Below are 14,593 nucleotides of genomic sequence, written 5' to 3' on the forward strand. Positions count from 1 at the left end.
TTATGCAGAACCATCTATACTTATCTTAACGTTTTTTGCATTTCAAGGTAATTCTGTGTCAATTTATTATTAGATGATCTTGTATTCCTCTGCAACTCCAAAGCAGGTCAAAAACTACCCCTTCAGGAGACTTTTGAGGGGAATTTTATGCTACCACAGGTTTTGCCAAGAAAGGAACCATGTATAAGCAATCACAGGAACAACAATGTTGAATCTGGGTAGAATGATCCCAAGAACTTCATAATACTCAGTCTTTCCTACCACCAGTTGGCACTGGGACAATGCAATCATCATTCTCTAAAATGGCATTCACAGCATCTTGTTTGGCATGAAATTTTAAATATTCAAACACAATTATTTTTGAGCTATTTTGAAAAAATAGCTCATATGTCAGTGGTGTAAGCGTATGTATCTTTGTGGCTTTGTATGTTGGGATGTTTGTTGCAAGAGCCAGTAAGGTTGAAGGTACTATGAGTTGATGCTTAAAAACCAATGAGATCTTGGCATCTATTTAAACATGGCATTGGTAAAGGTCGAGCAAGGGCACTTTGAGACCGCCATCTTGATCCTTCACAATTTTTTCGTCTTTTATTACGGGTACAGGTGTTTGGAAGCATTACATAAAATATCTTCATGATTCAAACGCTGTAAACAGTGATGCAGCTGTTTAAGGGTTCATATTTAAGTGTGGATGCTGCTTCGAGGCATTTCTGACCTAATTCGGGTATCGGTACAACGCACGTCAGTATGAGTTCTGTTTCGCCTGCTACAACTGGGTAGAGTATAAAAGATCATATATTTTCAAATCTCTTCCAATGAAGCAATAATTGATATTTAGATATAGACTTTCATTCGAAAGTATGCGCCCTATAAAGAGTGGTTTTAGAAGTTTAAAAGGCAGCTTATTTTTTGAAAGCTGTATCGAGTATTGTTAATCCTGTAAACAAGCTTTAAAAATATTATTCTCTCGCTTACAAAGTTCAACCGACCTTTTTCGTTCTATTTAGTAAAGATGCGTAACTTAAGTAGAAACGGTTGCGTTAGGGAATAAAATTGGAGGAAGCTAGTCGACACAATAATTAGATACTGTTATATTGAGTAGAGTAACATGATATAAGTAGAATATATTTCGGCAGTTTGATAATTTTCTTGGAAGTTAATAAATGTTAGGCTATCAACCTTGACGTTGCATGAAACATAATTTAATTGCAGATGTTGTAATAAAGCCGATGTAATTTCTTAAAATCGTTTGAGAAAATTTTGTGGTAAAACAATTTGCCTCTTTTTTACGTACGAATTGTGAAAGGGCCAAAGACCAACATCTTCACATGCAAATTGCGTGCATGAGTTATTTTTATAATTCTGTTTACTCACAGGCAGCCCAAGCGCACTAGTTGTGGGTTCGGGCTTCAGAGGTCATTTGGACGGAATATACTAGAATTATTAGTGTATTATCTGATGCCAAATGCAGCGCTCCACGAGCTCATGCAGCCGAATTTAGAACCTGGCGCTCGTCGAACGGGTAGGTATACACTCTTCGGTCTGGCTGGTGGCAATTTTAGGGAGATCGGTCGCTTTGTTTGGAATTTATGGGCCTTCGAGCGGCGAGGGTCGGTTGGAAGGTCTCCAGCCTTCCCTTCTTTTATAGTGTTCAGTATTCGATGGAAAGAAAGTCGACTAAACGGCGTTTAAACCGACCGTAGGACACAGAGTGGCTATGAACTAAAGGTAAGGGAGCTTTTTGAATTAATATTTCGCGTGATCATGATTTTTTTTTTCCTTAGCGTTGTAGATTCGAATACATGTGATAAAATTCGAACAATAAGGGCCCGAATCACATGTAATAATCCAAGAAATATTGATTTTCGTTATCTTAAAGGCTACTAGTACAGATAGACAAACAAGAAGACTTCATATCTTTAAGACTTTTTGCATTTATTTGGCATCAGATAATACACTAATAATTCTAGTATATTTCGACCAAATGACCTCTGAAGCCGGCACCCACAACTAGTGCGCTTGGGCTGCCTGTGGTTTACTAGACTACTGTGTGATAACTCGAATTCCCTCACGTGCGAACGAGGAAAGGGGGCAAAGTCCAACACTTTCACGTGCCAGCTGTGTGACTGTACATCTCATGCAGATTGGCTTTTCACAATAATAATAGTAACTTGGAGGTATGAAGACCTGCTTCGTTTAGTAACCAATGCCTTAAAAAAGGCTCTTGTCGTTTAAGAAGCAATGGCTTTTAAACATGACGAAATAAGTTGTTGGAGTTTAAGACTGTTTCACAAATGTTAATAAATGTTAGGTTATCAACCTTGACGTTGCATGAAACATAGTTTAATTGCAGATGTTATAATGAAGCCGAGGTGATTTCTTAAAATCGTTTGAGAAAATTTTGTAGTAAAGAATTTGCCTTTTTTTAACGTACGAATTGTAAAAGGGCGAAAGACCAACATCTTCACGTGTAAATTGTGTGCGTGAGTTATTTTTATAGTTCTGTTTACTAGTTTACTGTGTGATAACTCGAATTCCCTCACGTACGAACGACGAAAGGGGGCAAAGTCCAACACTTTCACGTGCCAGCTGTGTGACTGTACATCTCATGCAGATTGGCTTTTCACAATGTTAAATAGTAACTTGGACGTATGAAGACCTGTTTCGTTTTGTAACCAATGCCTTAAAAAAGGCTCTTGTCTTTTGAGAAGCAATAGCTTTTAAGACATGAACAAATAAGTTGTCGGAGTTAAAGACTGTTTCACTGAGTAGAATCGCACGTGAAAACCTCGTGAATTATGATGATGCAACCATCTACCACAATGATAAAAATCCTGGTATTTCGTAACTATTCAGTATTCGATGAGGCTTAAGAAACTCCGAGGAAACCTTAGAGTTTTCCTTCTAATTAACGTTTGGTGATTAGAAATTTATTTCACTTTAATGATTTGTTTAACTTGCATCAGATGTAACAGGGAAAGACAGAGGAAAGTGAATATATAGCTTGAGGATCGACTCAGTTGAGCGTTTCGCGTTTTCATTTATGTACGGCAATACGCAATTTCGTACAAAAACCCAATCTACATTTAGGATGAAAGAGGTAGATTCATCACTCTTGGTAAGGTTACACCGACGCATTAAAGTTACACTGAAGCATTCAAAATAGCTCATGCACGTTTAACGTGCCTATGTTTTTAAAAAAGTGTCTAGGGCAACGTCTCCTGTCTGGCCAAATGGTAGTTACGATGGTATCTCATCAACTACATCACCCTCTTCAATCAGGGTAACAAAATTGTCTATCAAATTAAAACCAAAGTTACCAATAATTTATTTATTAGGACACAAATGATGTGTTATGAAAGAGCATGGCAAAACCCAATTGGTCTACTGTGTAATATCACAAAAACAAATAAAAAACAATAGAGACAATAAGTATTGCTGCTTATTCGACACAGCTTCATCATAAAATGAGGTATATAAATAAAAAGTAAGTAGAATTTATTTACACCGCGGGCTGTGCATTCAGTGACAAGTCTAGTACCCAGTGAGGTAATCAAACAATAAAAAATAAAAGTAAAAAAAACCTAGACCTAGTTTTGTGGCTGTTTTTCCTGTACATAAGCTTACATTGTCGAGCAAATGATACACAATGCGAAATCCTGAGACAAAAATTTAACAGATTTAAAAAATATTTTATCATCTATTTAATAACATAACTTAGAGGTCTTGAGACTAGACTGGTTTGTTGCCTTTTCGAGTACTCAAGATACAGCGTGCAGCGAATAGTATTTTAAAGCTTTACAAAATATTTGGCTTCATTTGGCTGTTGCAACAATTCTCAGCTCGCCATTTTTCACTTCGACAGAAGAGATCGTTTCATCACTCGGGTCCTTAACAGAAACGACTACTAACTTATTAACTTACTAATTTTCCTGACCGGCTGTTACCTTGGCGTGCGGCAGTTTCATTAAATTAAAGGCAGTACCGTCCCGTCCGCGGCTAGTAGTTTTTCGATTTAAAGTTCGGTAGTAAACATTATGTAGTTCGGTAGTAAACATTACTAAGTATGATGCTTGAGTCCAATGTGTGGGCTGAAAACAGCTTCCTCTTCATACACACGACGTGGATAGGCAATAATTTGCTCAAAATTCGCAAAATGAACAGGGCTGAACTTATTTTAAAAACTGCATATTCGTCCGCCATTGCTCTTGCCGCCATCTTGAAAACAAGATCTGCCAGACGCGTTGTCTCCTTCCCGCCTTCCTTTGCGCGCACATTTTCATCAAAATATAGACGTCTGGGTACGAGGCAGCCAGTAACCCACGATTCCAAGAAACATCCCGGAAGCATTTCGGGTTGTTCTTTGTTAGCGGTGTTTCTGGCTCGTCGATTGTTGATTATTTCTCTTTCACATGATTTCCTTCTTGGCCAAAATACGCCTAAAAAGATGTAAATATCAAGAGTGACCCTATTAGTGGCAGGAAATCATGGACAGTGGAGTTAACGATCAACAGCGAGAGGGGTAAGGGAATTGGCTGATAAATATGTACGCAAAAGGATGATTTTTTGCAATGTTGATCACTGTTATATTTACTAGAAGAGCGTCTTTTCGTTTCTTAGGCCCAGTGCAAACGTCAATCTTTTCATGTAGCGAACTTTATACCTATTTAGGTCGACCCAAATGATTTAAGTTCGACGGTTGATTCAAACGTCGAACTTAATATCAAGAGTCGGACTCAATTCATTTTCATGGTGTTCGATGGTCTGCAATGCTTGCGAGTAAAAATAAATTTTCGTGATTTATGCGTTAGGTTCGGCACATGAGAATTTTGACGTTTGAAACGAAGTCGCTCCACAGTCGAAATATTTCCCATGTGGGCCACTCGACCTTAATTCTGCTTAATTCATGGGTCGACCCAAATTAGATGTAATGTCGAACTTAATTGATTCAAACGTCGACCTTTTCATGTAATAAATTGAACATTTGAAGGGATTAGCTAGAGCTGGGCCTTAGATAAACGGTTGCAGTGCTTGTCATATGAGTAATATTTTATGAAAACAGGTGGTGACTTTAACTGTAAATTTTAACTTCAATTGCAAGTTAACAGTGCGGCACTGTGTAAGCAGACATTTGAAATAGGCCTAAGATACCACGAGTAAGTTCCTCCACGGTGAAATTTCTAATAACTCGCTATGTATTACAAACTGGTAAAAAATAGAATCTTGAGTTTTAATACGGATTTTTACTTCATCTGTTGAGTGTTTCAGATAAATGATGTGAAGAATATTATTGTCCATCAATCCAGGGTGGGGGAAGGGAGGAGGAGGACTGGTACTCAACCAATATTTAACAATTATTCCGTGAGTGTGCATTGGATATGAGTTGGCTATAACCATCTCATATCCAACAAGCACGAATGGAATGATATTGTTTTATTAAATTAATTTTTTCAAACTCCAAACATCTGCTTATTACAACTGAATTTTACGAAATTTCATTTTAAATATTACAAAGTGACCAGATATTGATGTAACTTCTGATAAACCAAGAGAAAATCACATGACCTGTGCACCGTTTGCGAACTTAGTCGAATGAAAAAATTTAAAAGAGAAGCAAATCACACCACTAAAAAGAAAAATTTCTCTCATAAAGAAGGAATGCTGACCAAAAAATCTTCTAATGGTTTTGAAAGCTTACTCCTGCAAGGAGTTGTATAAAAAAAAACTTAAGCCATTCCGGAAATTTTAAAGGTATGGAAGAATTATAATTTCTTTAAATTTGTAAGAAAATTTCAAACCAAAGTTTGTGGCTTTTTTTGTCGGTGCCAGTGTAGCATTTTCCAGCATTTTTTGTATTTCGTCAGTAGAAAGCTCACGAAATCTACTTTTTTCTGCCATTTTGTCCGAGAGAAATTTTGTTTCCTTGCGAAAATTTTTTAGCCTGCCAACACTCAGCATAATCGTTTACCATATAAGGTCAAACTAAGGTATATGAGCTGATAACCGAGATAGAGTAAACCAATCAGAATGCTAGTAATGCATTATCCGAGGTTGAAAATGTAATAATTGGATAAAGATGAGCCGCTGGAGGTTTGAAACCTTGCCCCTGCTTAGGACAAAAAAATCCTAAAATACATATATACCTTGTTCAGGACAACAGGCAATGCCCTATTGATATAGTCTCACACAAAATTATATATCCTGTTTAGGACAGACAGACACAAAATTATGTACTCTGTTTATGACAGAGAGGTCAGAAACCATACCCTGTCTAGTGGCATACTCCTGTATAGACCATATAAGGGAGTACCCCCCCCCCCCCAGTTCATAAGTCTGCAATTGTTCTAGATCAAGTTAACCATCATATTTTTCATTGTTTTATTAATGGAAAGGGTGTAATTTGATCACAGGGGCTACTCCTGCGAATTCTTGGTGGGGTGTGCCGCCTGGTTCTCCAAATCCTCACGTCGTCCCTATTTCAGACCAAAAAATGGCATTTCTCACACCTGTTTTCAGACCTGGTCTCTGACAAATTAAGTCATCATTACTTAGATTAGAACGTCAGCAGAAATGTTTTCTTAAAATCCATTTCAATTTCGAATTTTCCTCTATCTTTTTTATTTGGAAGAAACGATTAATACGTTCATACACTTTTATTGTTCCCTTGAAAACCATACCCAATTCTGAGATCTGCGAACCCTAAGAAAATATAATTCTAAACCTTTCTTCAATAAAATGAGTAAAGAAGACTTACCTTCGATGTATTCCAATGTGCTTTGGTGGTTTCTTCATCACATAAGTAGAATTTTTTCAGACAGCAGATTGTTGTTGCTCGAGATACCTATAAGTCGTAACTGTCATCAGTAGGATGCCTAAAACCACTGTATTCATAACCACTGTAACTTCCTTCACAAGATGAAGTCAAGGTTGGTCAAAGTGATCTCACAGGTTGCTGGACGAGTGACAAAAATGCTTTTTTTTGCAGAAATTCCTATGGTTGTATAAATTCACTGTCGCACTCCTAGTTAATCTTAACTACAGAATAACATATCTGCTTAATTACATGACCACTTGCAAATTTTATTGAGATGACATTATTGATAATGTCTTGTTTATTTAGTTGACCCACCATGACATATTGTTATGTGAAATGAGGTTATAAATGGTCTGGTAAGAAATGATTGCTATTTGACTGCCCCTTCCCCCACCAACTACACAACAATAAATCAACACTCTATTGTCTTTTGGCCAAGACATACATTGTAAATTTTTTTTTACAACTGGAAGCACAAGAAAAGGCAACAGCACAAGAGAAAGACAAAGTACACTTAGAACTGATCAAAAGTGAAAATGAAATCTTATACTAACCTTTAGTAACCTTTCGGAACAGGTGGTGTGTCATGTGGTGATGGCTGTCAATTATTCCCTTTGTGGCAAAATCCTGAAAGGGGAAGATTTGCCTACTGCTGGTCTTAATTTTGAGGAAAACTTAGTTTTGAGATAATGTAGTAAAATAATGGTTCTTGGTCATGGCTTTAAAATCCCTGAAGTGTATGATATATACCGCATATCATCATAATGTCTGACGCTGATAGTAATTAATAATAACTGTTATTTTTATAATTATCATTATTATTATCATTGTTATTGTTATAAATATATTAATTCAAGGTTTAAACCTGGCCAGGGAAAGGGTTATTGAGGCCAGATAGTGATGTCAAGCTAGCTTGCTCCTAGGGACGAGAAGAGAAACTGGTGCCTGTTTTGTTCAATTACAATAAAATTATTGATCTGCATACCTTAATGGTGCCAGTACATTGTACATTTTGTCCCAAAATTTGTGGGGTTTGAGCAAGTCAAATCTCAATTAAAAGGTGTTACAGGTCAAATTTGTTCTCAGGTTAAAGATTTTTGACCTAGGCTGATTATTGATTTCGTTTGTCTACTAGGACTAGGGGACAAAGGAAATTGAGAATTAACCTACAATCCTTTTCACATTTGTTGGGATGTCCAGTTGTGATGTTTTCTGCCCTTCCAATGTTGGTTTTTGCGATTTGGCATCGCAGACTTGCAAAAAATCAACACGGGAGGGAAATGGCACAATGTTTTGTTGCAATATGCCAGGTTTCTGCACCGGTTGTCCCAACTTAATGTGACGAGGATTGTAGGTTTAATCAAAATTAACCTGAGATCAAATTTGAGCTGCAACAGAAGGTACATATTTTAGATCCCTGGAGCATTCCTCTTGGTCCACGAAGCCCAAGAAAAATTTCCACTAACATGTAGCCCAAGCCGGGAAAACATGATTATTGTTGTGTGTAGCCATGTGTAGCCTGAAGATTAAGGCAAGCATAGTAATTTTTCACTGTTAACTGTACTGAAAAGGAAGTTAGGCCATCTTTATTGCCAAGTATTGCCTAGTATTTACGTGCCTTAGTCATATAAGTTGGCGAAAAAACTCCTTCAAGCTGCAACCAGAGGAAGTTTAGGATTAAGGCTAATTATTTTATAATTATATTATACTTTTTCTTCTATAATCATTGTCATTATTATTATTATTGTCATTATTTACCCAAATGTTCTTCTCATTGCAAAACCAATGGCCGTCTATCTGCCCATGCGGCCATAAAGGTTTTGTAAGTTAATAATTCCCACAACTTAGCACGAGAATCAGGCCTCATTCCGTTCAAAGTCAAGTCTTAGAAAATAGAAAGGGTTATGTCCCACAGATCACCTTAACTTGGACGTTCCTAGAAAACTTTTGGACACACATTATATTTACTTTTTTCTCGATCTACATCATTCTTTAGATTCAAAATAAGAATCTTTGGTATTAATTTATCTGTCCGTTCAACATATCAGACCACGGGTAGGATTTTGTCAGACATAGGCATATTTTAGTCAGACGCTGTCCAATGACTGACTGTTATTTGCGGCTCTGAAAGGTGGATACTGATTTTCACTGCATAATCACCCAACTGTATTATGCCATTTTTAATTTTCTTTTTCTGTATTCTTCTCTCCACGCATCGTTTCATTTATTCTTCATTGCTCATAGAGTATTTACGTGACTGCACGATGCAGTTAATATTGTGTGTTCACTTGACATAATGTGACTGCACGATGCGGTAGTTATGTCAGCCCACAACTGACCTGCTCACCACTGAGTTCTTAGTAGCTCAGTGGTTAGAGCATGCGACTGGTGTATGGGAAGGTCGAGGGTTCAATTCCCGTCTGGAACTCAGAATTTTTTTCTGTGTTCTTCTCTCCACACATATCATTTCATTTATTATTTAACTTTTTTCCCTCAAAAATGCCACAGTACTGCAATAGTGAACTAGGACTTATCTGTTTAAAGAAACAAAAATTTGTTTGTGGTTGAACTCAAAGTCCTGTTTTCTCTATGATCTCGCAAGTTTTCATGGTATTGGAATCGTTTATGTATTCTACTCCTACAACGTACGTTCAGCGATTTTTTCAAGGTGTCGCTTGATTAATATTTTTAGTCTTACGTGGGGTTCTAAGGGGGTCGCAAATTAAAGACTTAGACTCGCGGCTTTTGATAACGAGCTTACAGCTATGACCATTCTATTTTTAGCTGTACTTTGACACTCATGTTCCTCATTTTAACTTCTTAACAGTTTCACGAGAACAGAAACTCCCCCAGTTGAGCTAGTGGAAGTTCCAAAGGAATACAAAGGTTTAGTGATCGGCAAATGGGGCAAAAATCTAATGGATATTAGTAACAGTACAGGAGCGGAAGTAATTAGAAGTAGAAACGGAGAAGTCTTCATTACTGAAGGTAAAGAGGAAGAAAGGGAGCAGGCAAGAATGCAAATCAAAGTAAAAATTGTAAGTAAATGAATAAGCTGAATGTAGTAAATGAACATAGCGGAATCTCCGCATGCGCGAAGCCTCCATTGCTATCGATACGAGAAAATTTTCGTTTGACGCCAGCGTAAGCTCGTCCGCCCCCCGCCCCCCGCCCCCCGCCCGCACAGACTCTGGGGGTGGAGGAGGGGACACTAAGTTAAAACGGGAAGAGAGTCCAAGATGTGCACCTTGCGTTTGTCCAAAGTTAGCCAGTCTATAGGAAACTTTCTGCTAAAGCCTGTTTTTTACCTGCTTCTTTACGCAATTGCATAAATTGCGTTCACTGCGACGATCATTTCTTCATTTTCATTTCATTTCCGCAGTTCATATATGATTTATTTCATACATCATTAACTTTAACATTATTGTTATTGTCATATAAATACGTGTTACACTTATGAATGCATCGTTTATTGCTAGGCTGGAGCGAGACTCAGAGGTCCAGGAATCAATAAGTTCGGTGTCTACATCGATGGCCTGAATCTCCCAGAGAAATGTAAACTAAAACTGGAGCAAGTGAGTCAGGAAGATCGTGTTGTCATCCCGGAATCGTATGCACAGTACCGACTGAAACCGGTCAAGGAATTTATGCAACAGGTATGTCTTTTTTCTGTCGTATACGTGGAGGAGAACTGTCGGTAACCAACGTGGAATCCAAGAACAAGCTTGAACTACTCAAACTTTAAGCTGATAGGCCAGTCAAATAAAGCAGCTTATTTTACACGCATTCGTTATAAGACAATTCTTCTTACTAGAAGTATTCTTTTAAATACAACAATAATAAGGCTAAGACGAAAGAAAAGACGAAACGGTTTTACACGTAACCAGAGCGTGAAATTCTGGGAAAGTAGCCATTGTCCAAGTGAAATTAATGCAGGCTGATATTTCTAATCATTCTTTGTCACTGAGTGAAAGAATAGAATAGAAAGATCACTTTAACTTGCACCCGGAACCTCTTGACATCTGTACATGTAAACCTCACAAAGTCGTCTGTCCCGGCATGATAATTCATTGCACCAGAGTAGATCGACTGAACACACTTATCATTAAATAAGACTGACTCTTATACTCAAACGCTCTAAAACTGTGTTTGGTAAACGAAAAATACTTGTTGTTCAACACGTCAGTGCAAATCTAGTACTAGATAATTATTGAACACGTGATGTTAGACAATTCCAGGTGTTGCACGTTCAGATTAAACGGAATTTTTTATTTTTTGAAAAAAGAAACACAAATGTTTTCTCTTTACTCAGCTATAAAGTGTTCAATAGGGTTAGTGGTTCCTGTTTTTTATAGTTTTCAGTGTTGGGTCCTTGGAAATTAGCACTACAAGAAGCAGTTAAAAATACAACTAAAAATTACTTTAGTTGTTTATAGTTTTCTGTTTTACTCACATTCCTCAGGAAGTCAGTCCTCCAACTGATAAACCAATCTACCTATCAGGTCTTGTGAGTGATGCTTTGGAATCTCTTCAAAGGATAAAACAAGATATGACCACAAGAGAGAACCTGAAAGCCGATATGTGGTGTCATTTTGGAAAGGCCGTCGTCCGAGGACCTGACCAAGGTAATGCTCAATTTTGGCTTAACCGATACACGTATAATCTAATATCGCTTGTGAGTCCTGTAGTCCTCGTTGTCCGATCCATCAGGTGAAAATTGTCGCTACTTCTCTAGCTTGTCAATCTGTTGCGCGTTAGTTCATTGAATGCTCCTGTACTAAATAAGGGTTGTTTTCCACTGTCGCGTAAAATTTACGAGCGTAAATGAAATGGAGGCAATGTATGAAAGACCACGCGTAGGCGTAAAAGTTGAGCGAGGCTCAACTTGTACGTTCACGAGTGACTTTCTATACATTAGAGACCTTAAGATCGAGGTTGGTCATTTTACTGCAAACGACAACATATTTGGGACCTTAGATTCGCGGGTGGTAGCTCGCGGCTGCCATGTTAGTATTCATTTTATTTTAGTTGAGAAATTTTCTTCAAAATTACTTCTTTTTGAAATGGAATTAGGTAATCACTACGCAAAAAAGTTCTGAAAAGTCGTATTTCTTCTCAAACGTGGGATTGTGATGTTTTAGGGTGCAAAAAACCTTGAGGGAAATCACTTCCCTCTGGAGCGTGGTCTAGCGGTACAAACGTGAACCTCAAACCGCAAACCTGACGGCAAGGCCCTGGTCACGTGACTTCTTGACGTTCGCGGTTCACGGGAAATGCCGAAAAACCTCAATCTTAAGGTCTCCATTACCTCTATTTTACGCGCGTAAAATTTAGATGCACACGCACGTAAAATTGCGCGACTGTGGAAATGCACCTTAAGAGAGGAATTGAAGAGAGCCCACGTTTAAACCGTTGGCTTGTGAACTGATTTTGCGCTTTGCTTTATCCTTTTCCACGTCTCCATCACCTTAGGGCCTCGTATTTTTGTTTGGTGTATATGTGTGGGTGGGGGAGGGGTGGTAAGGGAGTCAGAAGGAGGGGAACGCATCATGTTAATAATAAGGAGCTTAAGCAACAATGACGGCGACGGTAAGAAAACGTTACCTAAAGAGTGACTTTGCGCTGCTTTACACTTTATTTCGCTTATTCCATCTCTTTAACTCGTCAAATGTGGGCAAATTTGTTTTCCGTCCCCCAAAAAACGTGAAATTAGGCACTTTCACCATGTAGTCGTGCAGTAACTGCAAAGAAATTTACAAAAAAGCGTGATGCACGTGCAGAGGTGTTTTGCCAATCTAAACCCCTTGCTTTTTTACCGTTTTCGTTGGCATTGACTTCCCCCAGCTCTGATGTTTGCATGTTATGACTTTCTATTTTTGTGTCTTATATTATGTCATAAAATGTATGCAGAAGAAGCTGATGGAGGAAGGTGGAGTATTGATGAGGCAACAAACAAGTTTAAATCATCACTTGGAGGAAACTACTGGAAAATAGCATTGAAATCAGGAGTGAAACTGGACGGAAAAGTTCTGGAAAGACATATCTGCGAAACAAATCCAGATGAGTACCTGGATTATGTTGCAAGATATGAGTTAGAATTTGTAACGCCCTGCAGTTATCAAGTAATGTGCAAGGTGAGGTTCAAAATTCATTTCGTCAACTATATTTCGCTATATTTGCTAATACTCTATCCTTTTTGTCATAACTGTGCTAAGGTCTATTGCCCAGATACCAAAACTCTAGGAGGTATCGTTGGTTGAGTGTACGCGTAAACGAACTAACAATTGGAATGTGCAGTTCTTATGTCAGAAAAATTTTCTATCCAAGTGGTCAACAAAATAGAAACCCGTCAATTTTAATAGTAATTTGTCGAGGCTTATTTTAACAAGTAAAGATGCCATAACAAAAATCTGAGAGGAGGTTCCTACTAGCATTAAAACACAGCTACCACCAGTTAAAAATACTATATGAGCGAAGTCTGCTTAACTATAAAAGTGACTGTTTCCCTTAATCCTCCATGGACTGCCTTGGCAGCTATGGAGGATATCAGTAGCCACTGGAGTGCTAGTTACGTTGTGACCTAAACGTAAAAGCCACAGATCTGGAACCACTAATTTTAAGAATTTTTGGAATGGTGTAAATGATCACATCAAGCTCCTCTCTCTCGAACGTTCTAATAAAAGCTAAAGTCAATTCTTATTCATAAATATTAATTGCAGATTTATCAACACTATATAATTTTTTGGCTTTGCGTCGTTTAATACTGGTATACTTAGTTTTCTCTTGCTGTCTTTCTTTTTTTACAAGTTTTTTTTCCTTTTTTTGTGTGTATGTTTTGAAACTGTGTGTGGTGTGTGGTACCTGACCCTTAATATAATCATTTATTAATAACCTAAGTAAGGCTGCCCTATCTTTTTTCCCTCGATGGTTGATATATAACAATTATTCACCAAAGTGGTGGCGGCTAGTGGTGCCATTTACTGAGCCACGAAGCGGCGAGGTTAATACCACCACTAGCCATCGATACCGAGGTGAATAATTGTTTCAGTATATACTAAAACAGTGAGATAATTGAGCACAAAAATGATGATTTTTATTTCATTTACTGTTGCCGACGTTTACAATTTTGGCGTGCAATGACCGAACGGCCGCGGCCGTCGATTTTTCTTGCCGACAAATACAACTTTTGAAGGCATTTGTTTAGCTCTTGCACGGAAATTTCTTCAAAAGGAGCTGTGATTTCTTTTTGTAATTAAAATCATTCTGTAAAAAAAATTATTAAATTTAGTTTAAGCTTATTTATGAACAACTCAACTAAATAAAGTAACGCAAGAGTTAAGCTTAATTTGCATTTTGTAAACAAAAAACTTTTTCACCGGTTTCATCGATAAATTGAAGTCAAGAAGACAAAGCTTTACCTGTTAAAACTTCCAAACCGAACTTCGCCACCTTCTTCGTGTTTTTCGGGAACAGCTTGCTTGATTATTTGTGAAATTTCTTTGTTTGTTACGGCAGCAAACCGGGAAGCCATTTTGCTCGTAACTTACGCGAGTTTAGCGTTGCTCGCTCAGAAGAACTGGAGGTGAATCAGGGAATAGTATTGGATATTAACTGATGGAGTAGCCAATCAGAGCGCGCGAAAAATACTATTTACTGTTTTAGTATATACTAAATAGATTTAGCCAGGGCTAAAACCGAAGCTCTCGATAATATTTATGGTTTGCCCAAACAAAATATAAAATCGTGTAATGCTAAAGTTACGGAAAACGGGCAACAAAA

The 14,593-nt window shown here is 37.8% G+C and overlaps 2 protein-coding genes across 2 annotated transcripts in view; both read left to right on the plus strand.

The window, feature by feature from the left end:
- Nucleotides 1–14,593, plus strand: part of LOC140944168 (uncharacterized) — a 70,486-nt gene that overhangs the window by 10,308 nt on the left and 45,585 nt on the right. The gene's annotated exons all lie outside the window — the stretch shown is intronic.
- The window catches only part of LOC140943231 (uncharacterized), a 44,381-nt gene continuing 34,181 nt past the window's right edge, over nucleotides 4,394–14,593 (plus strand). The window contains exons 1-5 of the mRNA XM_073392299.1: nucleotides 4,394–4,522; nucleotides 9,642–9,852; nucleotides 10,294–10,470; nucleotides 11,277–11,439; nucleotides 12,725–12,948. Coding sequence (XP_073248400.1) covers nucleotides 4,488–4,522; nucleotides 9,642–9,852; nucleotides 10,294–10,470; nucleotides 11,277–11,439; nucleotides 12,725–12,948 — 810 coding nt within the window. The 5' untranslated portion in view covers nucleotides 4,394–4,487. The remainder of the gene's footprint in view (nucleotides 4,523–9,641; nucleotides 9,853–10,293; nucleotides 10,471–11,276; nucleotides 11,440–12,724; nucleotides 12,949–14,593) is intronic.

Source organism: Porites lutea, chromosome 7 (assembly GCF_958299795.1).
Source record: "Porites lutea chromosome 7, jaPorLute2.1, whole genome shotgun sequence".
NCBI classification, from domain to species: Eukaryota; Metazoa; Cnidaria; class Anthozoa; order Scleractinia; family Poritidae; genus Porites; species Porites lutea.